Below are 13441 nucleotides of genomic sequence, written 5' to 3'. Positions count from 1 at the left end.
TTTTCTATCTCACGTCTAGCAGTCCTACCCTTTTCAGTCCTGCCACTTCCTGGACCGGTGGGGATGGGGGTGGAGCAGCATTGGGTATGAGAAGAAGACTGTGCTGGTAGTGTCTCCTCCCCAAGCTGTGGCTAGGGAAAAGGGAAATTGGAATCTGGGGATCTGGCTTTCCTTTTGAATTCCAGCTCTGCTACTTACTACTTTGCTTGACTTTGAACAAATCCTTCTCGACTTTTCTAGTTTTTCTATCTCTGGAAGGTAAGTTCCTTTGAGGCAGGTATGACTGAAATTCAATTTAAATCGAAAGAGTTCACATACTTATAAATGGTGTTCCACAAGATTCAAATGCTCATTAAGGGTTTACTATGTCTAAGGTCTGCTGCTAGGCACAGGTTGACAAAACAATAATAGTCTTTGCCCTCAGAGAGTACATTCTGCTAGAATGAGTAACAATAATAGCTCCCATAGCTGGCATTAAAGTTAGCACTTTAAGGTTTGCAAAGCTGTTTACAATGTTCTTTCACTTAGTTATATACTCAAGAATATCAAGAAGACAGATAAATGTGTACAAAGTGAGTGGGGGTAGCTAGGTGGCAGTGGATAGAGTGCCATTGTCTGAAGTCCGGAAGTCTCATCTTCCTGAGTTCAAGTGTGGCCTCAAACACTTTCGAACTGTGTGGCTTGGGCAAGTCACTTAACCCTGTTTGCCTCAGTTTCCTCTTCTGTAAAATGAGCTGGAGAAGGAAATGGCACTCCAGGATCTCTGCGAAGAAAATCCCAAACAGGCTCAGGAAGGGTCCAACAACGCTGAACAACAAAGTGCCTAATAAATGCTTTTCATTCGTTCCTAAGTGTTGTACAAATCACATTTACAGAGTAATTTCAAAAGGAAAAAAAGCACTAACAACTTGAGGGTGGGGTAGAGGTGTGATAGGAGATTGGAGATAGGAGATAGTAGACATCAGAGCTGTTCTTTGAAAGGCTGAAACACTTGGGATTCTAAAAGTAGTAAAAAAATGAGGAAGCAATGCTTCCCGTCCTCCCCCCCCCCCCCAAGCAAAATAAAAAGGTTGGGCACACAGTAGATGCTTAATAAATTCTTATTGACTAATGTTTTCTAAGGTCTCTTGCCGTTCTAAATCCTCTAATACCTGAGGAAGAAGTTTTTCTGTGGATCCTAGTGGCTCCCTTGTGGGTAAAACATTAAGTTTTAAATTGGGGATATATAATTACACACACACACACACACACACACACACACACACCCCCGAGGGGGAAGAGTGTTCACATCCTTATAAATGGTGTTCCACAAGTCTTAGTGCGATTTTAACGTGCGAAAGCTTAAAACCACATTAGACTTTTGGGACAGCTTGAACGGGTAATGAAAGACACGAACAATTTTCAGGGGAACAATGACTTATTTCACTTTGCTCATCAAAGTGTGTTTGCTGTGATGGTCCCGTGGGGACACTGCTCTTCACAAACTCCCAGCCAACTGGAAAAGCCCAGATTCCTCTCCACTCCATAGGCTAAGACAGACCCAGGATTTCCGCCTACCCTCGAGCTGGAAGCACTGCGCAGCCGCCAGCAGTCCCAGCCGACAAGTTAGGAGCACTGCGCCTGCGCCGGCCACCTCACAGTGCGCCCTGACCAGACTGCGCTCGAGCCGCCATCGTCGCTGGGTTTGAACCTTCCACCCCACCGTAGCCAGATTGCTGGTTAGGCCACTCGGTCTTTCCTTCTTTCTTTCTTTCAAGTCTCCCCGTCCCCGGCTTCAAACTGGAGTCCTTTGCAGCGGCAGGAAGAGGGAGTCCCCTCCGCAGTATCCGAGCCGAGACTGTGGAGATGGCAGCTCAGAAGATCAACGAAGGGCTGGAGCATATCGCCAAAGCAGAGAAATAGTGAGTGAGCCCGGCCCGGGGCTGGGGCATGGGTCGCCGTTGTCCTTGAACCAAGGACTCGCCCTGGACTTGCCATTCCCCCTAGCCCTCGGGAGCCCGGCCGAGGTGCTCGAGGCCCCTGACAGCTACTCTAGCCCTGGCTGAGGGAAATGCTGGACATGGGAGTAGGGGATCGCGGTGCACCCTGGGAGTTGTAGTTTGTTCTGTCCCTACCCCGACTTTCCGGAAGTGGCTGAGGAAGTTACTAGTAATACTGCAGTGTTTGCTCCTTTCTGGGAAATGGTTGTGGGATCTATGCTTCTGTTCTTGTTTCTTCTAAAGGAATCCCAATTGGATACTAACGTAAATTATTATACTAACAAATTCCACGAAGGGGCCCGTTGTCTAATCTCTCATTTCTTCTACCTTGTAAGAATAATAATAATTAGTAGGTATTCACATGCTTTCATTTAATTTTTGATTTCACATTTCCGTGTAGAATAAGCTTCTGTAATTGTTGAGTGAGAGTGAGATCTAGCCTCTTGTGTAGCACTCTTCTTCCCTTCAGTGCCCAACTTCCTGTAGATTATCCAATAGATTATCCATCTGCCTCTCCTGTGACGATGGTATTGACAATTGTCATTTGAATCGAGTTATAAATGACAACCACACATTGGCAGAAACATTATGTGATGTTTTGTGAAGAACCCACAGCACGCCTATTCCTTCCTTCAAAAGCGCCAGAGATCACACCTATTCCATCCATTTTCTCCACTAAAAAAACTGTTTTCTATCTGAAGCCTTGGGGGTATTTTCTGACTCTTCTCTGGACATCAGCTACCATTCAGCCTCTTTATCAGAGAAAAATAATTTCACTATTGCTTGAATATGTGTAAATATTTGATATATGAAGTTTAGATGGTATATGTTTTATTGTCCTCATTAGTGTAAATTCTTAGAAGGTAAGGATCATACCAATTTAATTTTGTATGGGCTTGATATATTTGGGTAATTAAGTGCCACTTCCTGATGAAGAAGATGAGAGAGAGCATGGTATGCAGACAACTCAGATTTTCCATTGGACTACCAGATTATGCATTCCATCTAATCAGTAAATACAGTTTTACTTTCCAGTAGCAGTTAGGGGTGCATGTTTCCGTGACTTAGGAAATGTCTTAAGTAAGTTTAGAGGAGTAATAGCTTGTCAGTGAAGGATCTTTTTATTTCAAACTCAGTAATGTTTATGATAGAATTTGCCGTAACACATTTTTCACTCACACCCCCAGATTCCAGGGTGAGGTGGAATGTTTAGCATAGTATATTCCTTATTTTTACTGTAACCTTCAGATTATTTTTCCATTTCTCAACAACTTTTTTTTTTTAAGTCCATGCTATCCATTTATACTCCTTTCTCTCTCTTTTTCATTGTATCTACTGACCTTCAGGATGCTCTCTCCTCTTTTTATTCCTTCAGCTCACCACCCCATTCCCTGACTTCAGTGTTACTTCGATGATCTCATAATCCTTGAGAAGACCAATGACATTCATCTTCACTTCAAATACCCACAAATGTGTGGTCACACTTTGAATTTCATCATTACATTTAGGTATTCTGTTTCTAAGATTTTGAATTTTAAATTTCCCTTCTGAGATCTTTCAAATTTTTTCCATATATTTCATATAACCCTTTCTCGTTCTCTCAGTTCTTTCCTATTCACTCAGTCCATTCGTGATTTGCCCCCTGAGTAAATCATACCATATGCTTTCTCCCCTGTTCTTAAGTGTGCTAAATATTGCTGAAGAAGGTCATGAAACTACTTTGTTACCATTTCATTCTGTCTCTGTTTTAGGTGGATCATTGCTGTTTCTCAGCGTTTGATTAATCTTTTGTTGACTTGTTAAGTGATTCTCTACAACTGCTGTTCAAATTTTTATATTTTTCACCAATGTGGCCTTCTTTCTCACTATTTGCAGATGACCTTGACTGTTTATTTAGAAGATCAGAGACATCTAAAATTACTTCCCTCAACTTCTTTCCCCTCTACTCTAAAATTTCTTTCTCTAAAATATCTTCACCCATATTCTCTTTGATACTGTATCACACGTTACTTTTTCTTTCTGAGACTAACCAAAATATTCACCGACTTAAGCTATCATCTCTTTCAATTCACTCGTTTTGTAGTTGAAGAGCTAGAGACTCAGAGAGATAAGTAACTTATCAAACTTATGAAGTTATTAAGTAGTAGAATCAGGACTTTAACCTATCTTCTGATACTAAATCCAGTGACCTCTCCACTATGCCATCCTCCCTTGTATCCTTGATCCCATCCTATTCTGTCTTCAGGTTCTTATTTTGTAGATTATCTCTTCTCTCTGTCCCTGTTTCTATCTTTCTAGGTACCTTCCTTCCTTCGTTCCTTCTTTCCTTCCTTTCTTTCTTCTTGTTCTACTCCTACTCCTACTTCTACTTCTTGAAGAGACTTGAACAGGTTTGAATTAGAGGGGAAACTTACCTTCTCTATCCTTAGTCCAGACTGAGTCTCTATTTCCCCAGTTCTTTACTGAAAAGTAAAGAATGGGGAACCTAGAACATGGTAGATATTTTACTATCCTCAGTCCTTGATGAATTCTTCCTCATCTGGCCAATGGACCAAAAGTTTTGTCCTTGTCTTTCTTGCCCAGCAATAGGCAACCCATTTTGGGCCCCTTAGATAAGCTTCACTCTCTGATTCTGTGTGAGAAGGAGCCATATCTTTGCCTCATTCATATCTCTGGACAAGAAAGGCCTTTTTTCTTAGTTCATTTGCTCACACTGTTCCTTTTATGTAGAATGCACTTTTTTTTTTCATTTTCTTCTGCCTGATATCTTATAGGTACCTAGTTATTTACAGGTTGTCTCCATTAGAATGTGAGCTCCTTGAGAGCAGGGACTATTTTTATCTTTATTTGTATATCCAGTACTTAGCACAGTGGTGGACACGTATTGTTTAATAAGTGATTGTTGACCCAACTGACTTATCCTTCAAATGATGCCTTCTCTAGTCCCTTACCCTCCTCTGTGCTTCAGTGGTATTTTGTACTTCTTATATTACACTTTTATATTCTATCTAATATCATAGTGTATGTATGCATGCATGTATGCAAACACTTCTCCAATAGACTTTCAGCTCTTTAAGGTCAGGGACTTTGTTTTGCTCATTCTTATATTGCTTAGCACCTAGGACAGTTCCTTGACCATAGTTTTGTTTTCTCAGTGTTTGTAGAGAGAACAAATATTTTAACATTGAGACTAACAGAAGTAAATAGTAAGTGTGTTTGACTAAATTGATACTTCTAGACCCCTCTACTTCTAAATTTTTGATGTTTTTTAGTTTCCAGATATCTTTAACTGTTAACCAAATGTCTCTTATGTTTTACAAGGCAGAAAGAAAGTATACTTGATCCCAGATCAGAATATACCGCTATATACTACTTTATACTATTAAAATTTAATGACTACCATACTTCCTGCTTAACTATAGTAGTTGGAATTGCTTTTAATAAGGATATATAAAAGACATATTTTTTTGTTAGACCTTGTATCCTTATTTTTGGTTAGGAAAATTTGATCACTAAAATCAACAACTTAGAAGATTTAGTAACCTAATATTCTATTGGTTGCAGTGTTTTCTTTCAAATTTTCACAGGGTGAAGAATTGGAAAAAATCTTAGACATCATCCAGTCCAAATTCCACATTTTGCAGAGTTGGAAACTGAGGTCCAGAAAAGTAAAGTGGTCTGTTCCACATTATGTAGGCAGTAAATAGCAGAGCTGGAGTTTGAACTTAGGTCTGTTAATTCTGAATCTAATGTTCTTTTTCCTGCACCACTGGGAGCACCAGTGAAGAAGGACTGATTAGTTAAAGACTTTTCTTCTAACAGTCTTGTCTTTGGATCCATTCTGCCTATGATTCTTCCCCAGCTTTATTTCCAAGGTTGTTGCTAATGAACTACTAAGTTCGTTTAAAACATCCATATGTATGTATGTGTATTATGTAGTTATGGTTTTGTTTCATTCAGTGGTTCTGCACCAAATGATCCATTCTGGTCAGATTGGATTCCTTCTCTAGGAGGAAGGAGTGGGGAGAGGTAGACAGAAATAGCTAGAATGACTGTTGAAATGATGGGTGCAGCCCATGATGTTAAAAAAATTATACCAACTCTGCATTCTTGTAGTTTCCTCATGATTGACATATTTAGAAGGTTCCTGGGATTTACTTGCCTAGGTATGTACATTTAAAAAAGGCTACCAGCTCCCTTTGCACCAGAGTATGGGACCTAACCAGTATAGTACTGAGTTGCTTGAAACTACCATATGTACTCCTTTATCTCTTAGAAACTATTGCAGAAATCTGAGAAATTGAGTGACCGGAGAAGCTGATTGGCACTGTATTTTTGTAGTATGTATACCTTACTAGTCTGTGTGTTATGTGTGAATACATATATGTCTATGTTATTTGTGTATATGTATATTTGGACATGTTATTATTAAACTATATAGTTAGATTTAAGGAATATAGGGCCATAGTTCTGTTCTGTGAGATGTAGATCTGGACTAATTTACTGAGTTCCTACTAGGTACACAGCACTAAGCTAAGAATGGTGGCAATATAAGAAAACTGTAAATCGTGATTCTTAACCTTAGAAAGTTTGTAGTTCAGGGGCAGCTGGGTGGCACAGTGGATAGAGCACCAGTCCTGGAATTCAAGTCCGGCCTCAGACACATAACACTGACTAGCTGTGTGACCCTGGGCAAGTCACTTAACCTCATTTCCTATCCTAAAAAAGAGAAAGAAAAAAAAAAAGAAAGCTTGCAGTTCAGTTAAAGGGATAAAGTAATACTTGTTTTGAAGGATCTTTCCAGTGAACCACTTGTTTCTTATGGTGATAAGACAGTTCCAAAGTTAAGAACATAATTAATTAATTTCCTAGAGTAGTTAGATATTTAGGCTATGAACCAAATGTTCACAGGAACAAAAAGAAATAGCTCCTACAAGTTCTTGCTTGTGAATCTCTTAGACGTTTCATAACTAGACGATTGAATTCATAGTGTACACTGACTTAACAGTGGCCTAGAGCTGACCATGGGTCTTTAAAAGGTCATGCTAAATGTAAGCTCTTCTGAGTTTTACTATGCTAGAACAGTTTTTTGGAAAATTCTGGCAACAAACCATTTTCTTTCCTAGCAAGAAAGTAGTTTCCCAAGTGTGGAGAGGCTCATTACTAGTAGGTTGGGCACTGCATGATGAACTTTTTGGCCAAAGAAATAAAGAAAAATACAAAATGGCTCCCAGACCAGTGAGGCCCCCTATTGTTTTTGCAGTGACGATGGCAAAGTGGCAGAGAAGGGGTCAGAGCAAAGGTCAGAATAATAACCCTGATAATAATAATTGACATTTATATAGCATTTTAAGGTTTGAAAAGCACTTTTATGTACTTTATCTTATTTGATCAATGCCAGTCCTAGATGATAAGCTAAAGATGAGATGCCAAAGGAGGCATTTAGTTATAAAGCTGTAGGCCAGTTGTTAGCATTCTCTTCCTCTTCATATTACCTTATATTTACTTATCTTTATATTATGTCTGTGCCTTTAAGGACTGCTGAAAATGCATGTAACTATTCCTTTCCACTGCAGGGTATGAGCAGGTGGCAGAGTGGAAAAAAACAACAACCAGGCTGAGGTTAAAGAGGTTTGAATTCTGTTCCGAAGTCTTAGTAATTAGCTTTGTTGCTATGGGCAAGTCATTTAGGCAAACTAAAGTCTTGAGAACTTATCTGTAAAATGAGAGAGTTTGGGCTGGGTAATCTCTAAAATTATGTAATCCTATATCTTTTGTTGATTTTAATTTTATAGTCAGTTATGCATATTTCCTACCAAGCTATTTTATCACTTCCTTTAAAAAAATCTTTGGCCTTTCCATTTAATGTTTTTCTCCATACTCTTCCATATATTTATTCTCCTTGAGAATGTTAAGTATTCTAATAAGCCAAGTCATGAGAAAAATATTATACTTTATTAATGATAGAGATCTCACTTTGCAACATCACTTATAAATCTACTGTTTTCTTGAATTCTTCATATTCATAATTTCTTTCTTCACAGTAATAATGAATTACCTAGTTTTTTTTTTTTTTTAAGTTCTCTGACTGCACACAAAGTTGCCTGTACCAGTGTCGCCAAGCTCAAAGAGTTTTAATCTGATTTGGGCCTCACTTGCAGCATGCTACGAGTAAGGCCCAAATCAGATTAAAATGTAACAGATAATGTTAATATGAGGTTTTCTAACCCTGCAGCTCACAGGGATCCTTATATACGGTTAGTGACCCCTGCGTCTTGGGGAATATTTGACAAAATAAATACAAATATAATAGAACATAACAAAGTGTTGATAATGTGGTTTTCTAACTCTACAACTTGCAGGGATCCTTATATATAATTAGTGGCCCCATTTCTATTTGAGTTTGATGTCACTGGTCTGAGAATTTTAAGAAGAAATATAGATGAATTTGGTAGAGATTAAGCAATTAACACATGTAAGCACCTGAGCATTATGCTAGGTGATGATGGGAATACAAAAAGTTTAGAGAGGCATAGCTAGAAGAGAAATTGCTGGCATTGAGTCAGAAAGACCTAGAATTAGATCTCATTTTCAACATTTATTGTGCTTTATGACCCTGGGTGAGAAACTTAAATTTCTTTGAGACTCAGTTTCCTCATCTGTAAAATGGGGATAATGGTACCTATGATATTTATCTTACTGAATTGTTAGAAGACTTAAATGAGATAATATATGTAAAATATTTTGCCGAGGTTAAAGTGTTACATCAGTTTCAGCTCTTAGTATAATTATTATTATAAAACATTAGCCTGCTTGCCTGGAATTTGTGGTCAAGGAGGGGGATATTACATGAACACAGATTGCATATGACGCAAAATTACAAGAGCCTAGCACAATGCTTCACATATATCAGGCAGTTAATTTTTGGTTAATTGAATTGAATAAATACATTAAAGAGTTACAAAACAGAGTGCTATGTGATCAGAGTGGTAATGTTAGAAAACAAAGTACTGATGAGAATCAGAGGATCAAAGAAGAAGACTTCAGGTATTACATCCCCTTTTAAATTGGTCTTTAAAGGATGGACAGGCTAACTGGTCAAAGCAGGGCATTCCAAGCATAGGAGTTAGCTTAAGCAACTGCATGGAGTTGTGAAAATGCAGTATGTTTGTAGAAGCTGAGAACTGTCCAAGTTGATTGATGTGACTTCTACTCTTTGTCTATCTGTCTATCTGCTGTTCAAATCTAAGTCTTTCTCTGCTGTTTCTCAATCTAGTATTTTCCCACTATGTACAACACTGTAATGGTGCTGGATTTGGAATCAGCATAGAGGAACCTGGATTTCAATTCTGCCTTTGACTTTTATTGACCATGTTACTTTGGGCCAGTCACTCAACTTTTCTGAAACTCAGTTTCCTCATCTTTAAAATGATAGCTTTAATATTTGAAAAGATCTACCTCACCCTCTCAAATTGTTTGGAGCAAAGTGCTTTGCAAACCGTAAAACAATATGTACATTTGAGTTACATTATGATTATACCTTGGCTCTTTTATTGTAATCTTAACTGATTTCATGGTTGTAATATGTATCTCGTTATTTTTCTAAGTTAAGCTACATTATATAGGCAAAGTATCTTCTATATGTATGTCTTCCAAATCTGCAGAGTTCCTTTATAAACTTTTCTGTCTTGAGACCATAATGTCACTTATTTTTTTAAAGCATTTTTTGCTTATTTGCATAAAAAAAAAGTGATCATATGATTATTCTTGGTTCTACAGAGTTGGACCAAACTGTTGTCATTGTTATTAAAGAAAAATCATATTTAACATAGCTAAGAGAACACATGCAAACATTAGTAATATTATGTCTATTATGGCTGAATCAAGGCAACATGGATTTTATATCTTGGAACCAGGGATTTTAACATTGGAGATTATTTTTATGATAAGTTGACAGAGTTCAACATTTCCATAGCTAGATGTAAGGAAATACTGCTTTGTCTATATTCAGTATGAGCTAATACTAATTTTTGCTATATCACAGAATCAGGGATTTTGAGAATAAGAAAGGATCTCACCAGTCATGTAGTCCAGCTCATTACATAAAAGGAATTCTCACTATGACATTAGTGATATATAGAAGAGCAATATGGAATTTGAACCTGTAATACTAAATATCATTTGAAAATATATATAAAATTCATCAGGAGTGAGCATGTTTGGTAGGTTGTTAAATTATTTTAATGAATATTATTTTATGTTGTGTTAAAGCATAAAGTTGATCATATCTCCATAATAAATGCTTGTTGAATTGAATTGAATTTCATGTTTCTGAGTATAGATTCATGGTCCTCAAAAGAAAAGAAGGACTTTTCTTGGCTCTTAACCTTGCCCCGTTATCTTCAGGGATACTTGCTTTTGACATCTCAGACTTCTTTCTGAGCCTGTCAGGAATAATTGACGGATTGTGCCTTATTTTATGTAGGAACATTTACAGTTATGTTTATACAGAAATGTTATGAGAGGAAATAAGATATTTTAGTATTTTGACACATTTCTTAATATTTGGAGTTCAGTATCTTTTTATTTGTTTATTCATTTTCCTACTCTTCATAACCTCTTTTGGGGTTTTCTTGGTAAAGATACTGGAATGGTTTGCCATTTCCTTCACCCGCTCATTTTACAGATGAGGAAACTGAGGCAAATAAGTGTTAAGTGACTTGCCCAGGGTCATACATCTAGTAAGTATCTAAGATCAGATTTGAACACAGGTCCTCATGACTCCAGGCCTGGCATACTATCCTCTGTGCCACCTACCACAGTAGTATCTAGCACCTAGTATCTAAATATACCCTAATTTATTTTTTATTGAACAGTAGGATTTGGGGCAAACTTTTATTCTTTTTTTTTTATCTTGAACCATTGTCTTGATCAGAGTAGCTAAGTCTTTCACAATTGATCTTCATTATAGTGTTTCTCTTATTATGCACAATGTTCTCCTGGTTCTGCTCATTTCACTTTGCATTGGTTCATATAAATCTTCTCAGGTTTTTCTGAAACTGTCCCCCTCATCATTTCTTATAGCATAATAGTATTCCATCACAACCATTTGCCACAACTTGTTCAGCCATTCCCTAATTGATAGGCATCACCTCAATTTCCAAATTTTTGTGGGGCAGACTTGAAAAAAATGCTTAATGCCATGGTTCTAGTTACTAACTAGGTAAGGACATATATACAAGTGTTAAATTATATACTTGGCTAAAAGAAAATAAATTGATGACTTTTGGTCCTGGCACATAGTGTCAAAAAATGATTGGGTGTATGCCTGGTAGCAAGTTGAACATGCTATATGTAAGCTATTATGGATTCTCCAGTTCTAGGCTTCTGTTTTATTAGACATGCTTGGTCCCCCTCTTGTCTTTGAGACTGACATTGTGGTATGATCACAGAATTCTATCAATTGAATGGAAGTTCACTTCATTTAATGTGCAAAGAACAATGTTTAGAAAATGGAACCATACTGAAGACAAGTTTTCTATTTTTTTTTAAAGAAACTTAAATGATTAGCTAATAGGTTACTAACTAGTAGGTTACTAATTCAAACCTTGTCCATTTGGATTACAGTACAGTGCTGTTGTTTTGTAATTGGGAACCCTTTAATAAAGGAGGAAATGAGTAATTTAAATTAATTGTCATTAAATGTTGGGTTAGAAAGTTCTTTTGTTTTATCTCTGCTATAATTCAGTTTCTTAAGGTTATCTTTGTCAGTAATACTTGCCAATGCATCATGATTCATCTGACTTAGAAATGTAGATGATCAGCTGTATTAAAGTTGTCTTCTTTTTCACTTTAGCCTGAAAACTGGTTTTTTAAAATGGAAGCCAGATTATGACAGTGCGGCAACTGAATATGGGAAAGCAGGTAGGAATGACTCTAAGACTTTTAGATCAAGTGCTATATCTTAAAGTAATCATTTGCTTCCATCTAGCATGACATTAATGCAAGTAGATCTCTTTCTAGTTTTAACAGCAAGACCGTCATATGCCTTGGTTTTTCTTCCACTTAATTACTGATGGCCTCCTTCATCGTTGGACTGTGATCCACTGCTTCCTTTCATCTGAATAGTGAGAGTGGTGGTACTCAGAAGGAGATTTTAGTAGTTTCAGTATGTGTTATTATTCTCTTGCTCCTCCCATCTTTGTGGTAATCATGGTGATTTAATGGGTTACATATTGTGTAACTTCTGCTATAATATTAATTTATAGACTTTTTCATGGCAAAATGGAATATATGTTGGTTGTTTGTTTAATTCTCTTATAAGATAATCTTCATGTTTTCTGGAAACACATGTAATGGTATATTTATGTAAGTTAGACTCTTTCAGTTTGATGTTAAGCCACATGGGTTACTTTAGAATCATAAAATGATAGTTCCAGAAGAGACCTCAGAGGTAAATTTGTCCCGCCCACATCCCCTCACAGCATGCCCAACATATGGTCATCCAATCTTCACTTGAAGGCCTGCATTGATGGGAGCTATGTCCTAAGGCAGTCCATTCTATTTCTAAATAGCTATAATTGTTAGGAATTCCTTCCTTATATTTACTCCAAATCGGCTTCTTTGTAACCAGTGGTGCTAGTAACCCAGTGGTCCTAATTTTGCCTTATGAGGCCAAGCAGAATAAGTTTAATTTCTCTTTCACATACCAGCTTTTGGTTTTAAGTCTTCTCACCATCTGGGTCACCCTCCTCAGGACAGGCTTCCAGATTATCAAGATTTTTCCTAGAATATGACACGTAGAATTGGACATAAAACTTAATTAGTTCAGTAGGGTTTTTTTGTTTGTTTTTTGGGAAGGGTTAATGATCCCCACCCCCTTTTAAAATACAAAACTATTCTTTGGTTTGATGTGTGACATAGTTAATTTGTGGTTAAAATTTGGGTTCAATTTGGGGGGGGCAATAGATTTGTATACTTTATTACAGTTTTTGACCCATAGTTTAGTTTTACCTTTATTATACCATATTGTGGTACATAAGTTAGCTTTTTAAGGTTAAAAGATCTGCTTCCGAATTACTTAGCTTGTAATGCTATTATTGTTAGTTGCTAAGCACCTTCACCCCATCTTAACACAAGTATATGGCAGGTATAAGCCATCTCTTTTCACTCTTCTGAGGCCTGCTAATTTTAAGCAATGAAGATATTCAGCAGTAGTGGGGAGCTGAGAATATACTGGAGATAGATAGTTCCCCATTTATTCAGTTGAACGTATAGCACTTCCTGGGCTTAGAATTGGTATTAAGGTTAGAGTTGGAGAAGCAGTAGGAGGAGAATGGGAGAAAGATGAGGCACCGTATACAATAAAGAAGTATGTGTATACCTGTAATTGAGTGGAAGAGGATAAGAAGGCAAGGGAATAAGAGTCTTAGGATGAGTAGGAGTATTTGATGTTCTTTCCT

At 37.2% G+C, this 13441-nt stretch overlaps 1 protein-coding gene across 1 annotated transcript in view; it reads left to right on the top strand.

Moving 5' to 3' along the window:
• The first annotated feature begins 1382 nt into the window (after nucleotides 1–1382).
• Nucleotides 1383–13441, top strand: part of LOC114054191 (gamma-soluble NSF attachment protein) — a 33539-nt gene continuing 21480 nt past the window's right edge. The window contains exons 1-2 of the mRNA XM_027877354.1: nucleotides 1383–1901; nucleotides 11836–11903. Coding sequence (XP_027733155.1) covers nucleotides 1846–1901; nucleotides 11836–11903 — 124 coding nt within the window. The 5' untranslated portion in view covers nucleotides 1383–1845. The remainder of the gene's footprint in view (nucleotides 1902–11835; nucleotides 11904–13441) is intronic.

Source organism: Vombatus ursinus, unplaced genomic scaffold (genome assembly GCF_900497805.2).
Source record: "Vombatus ursinus unplaced genomic scaffold, bare-nosed wombat genome assembly UNPS02014812.1, whole genome shotgun sequence".
NCBI lineage: Eukaryota > Metazoa > Chordata > Mammalia > Diprotodontia > Vombatidae > Vombatus > Vombatus ursinus.
Note: the sequence above shows the minus strand (reverse complement) of the source record. Positions and strands in the feature narration are given on the sequence as shown.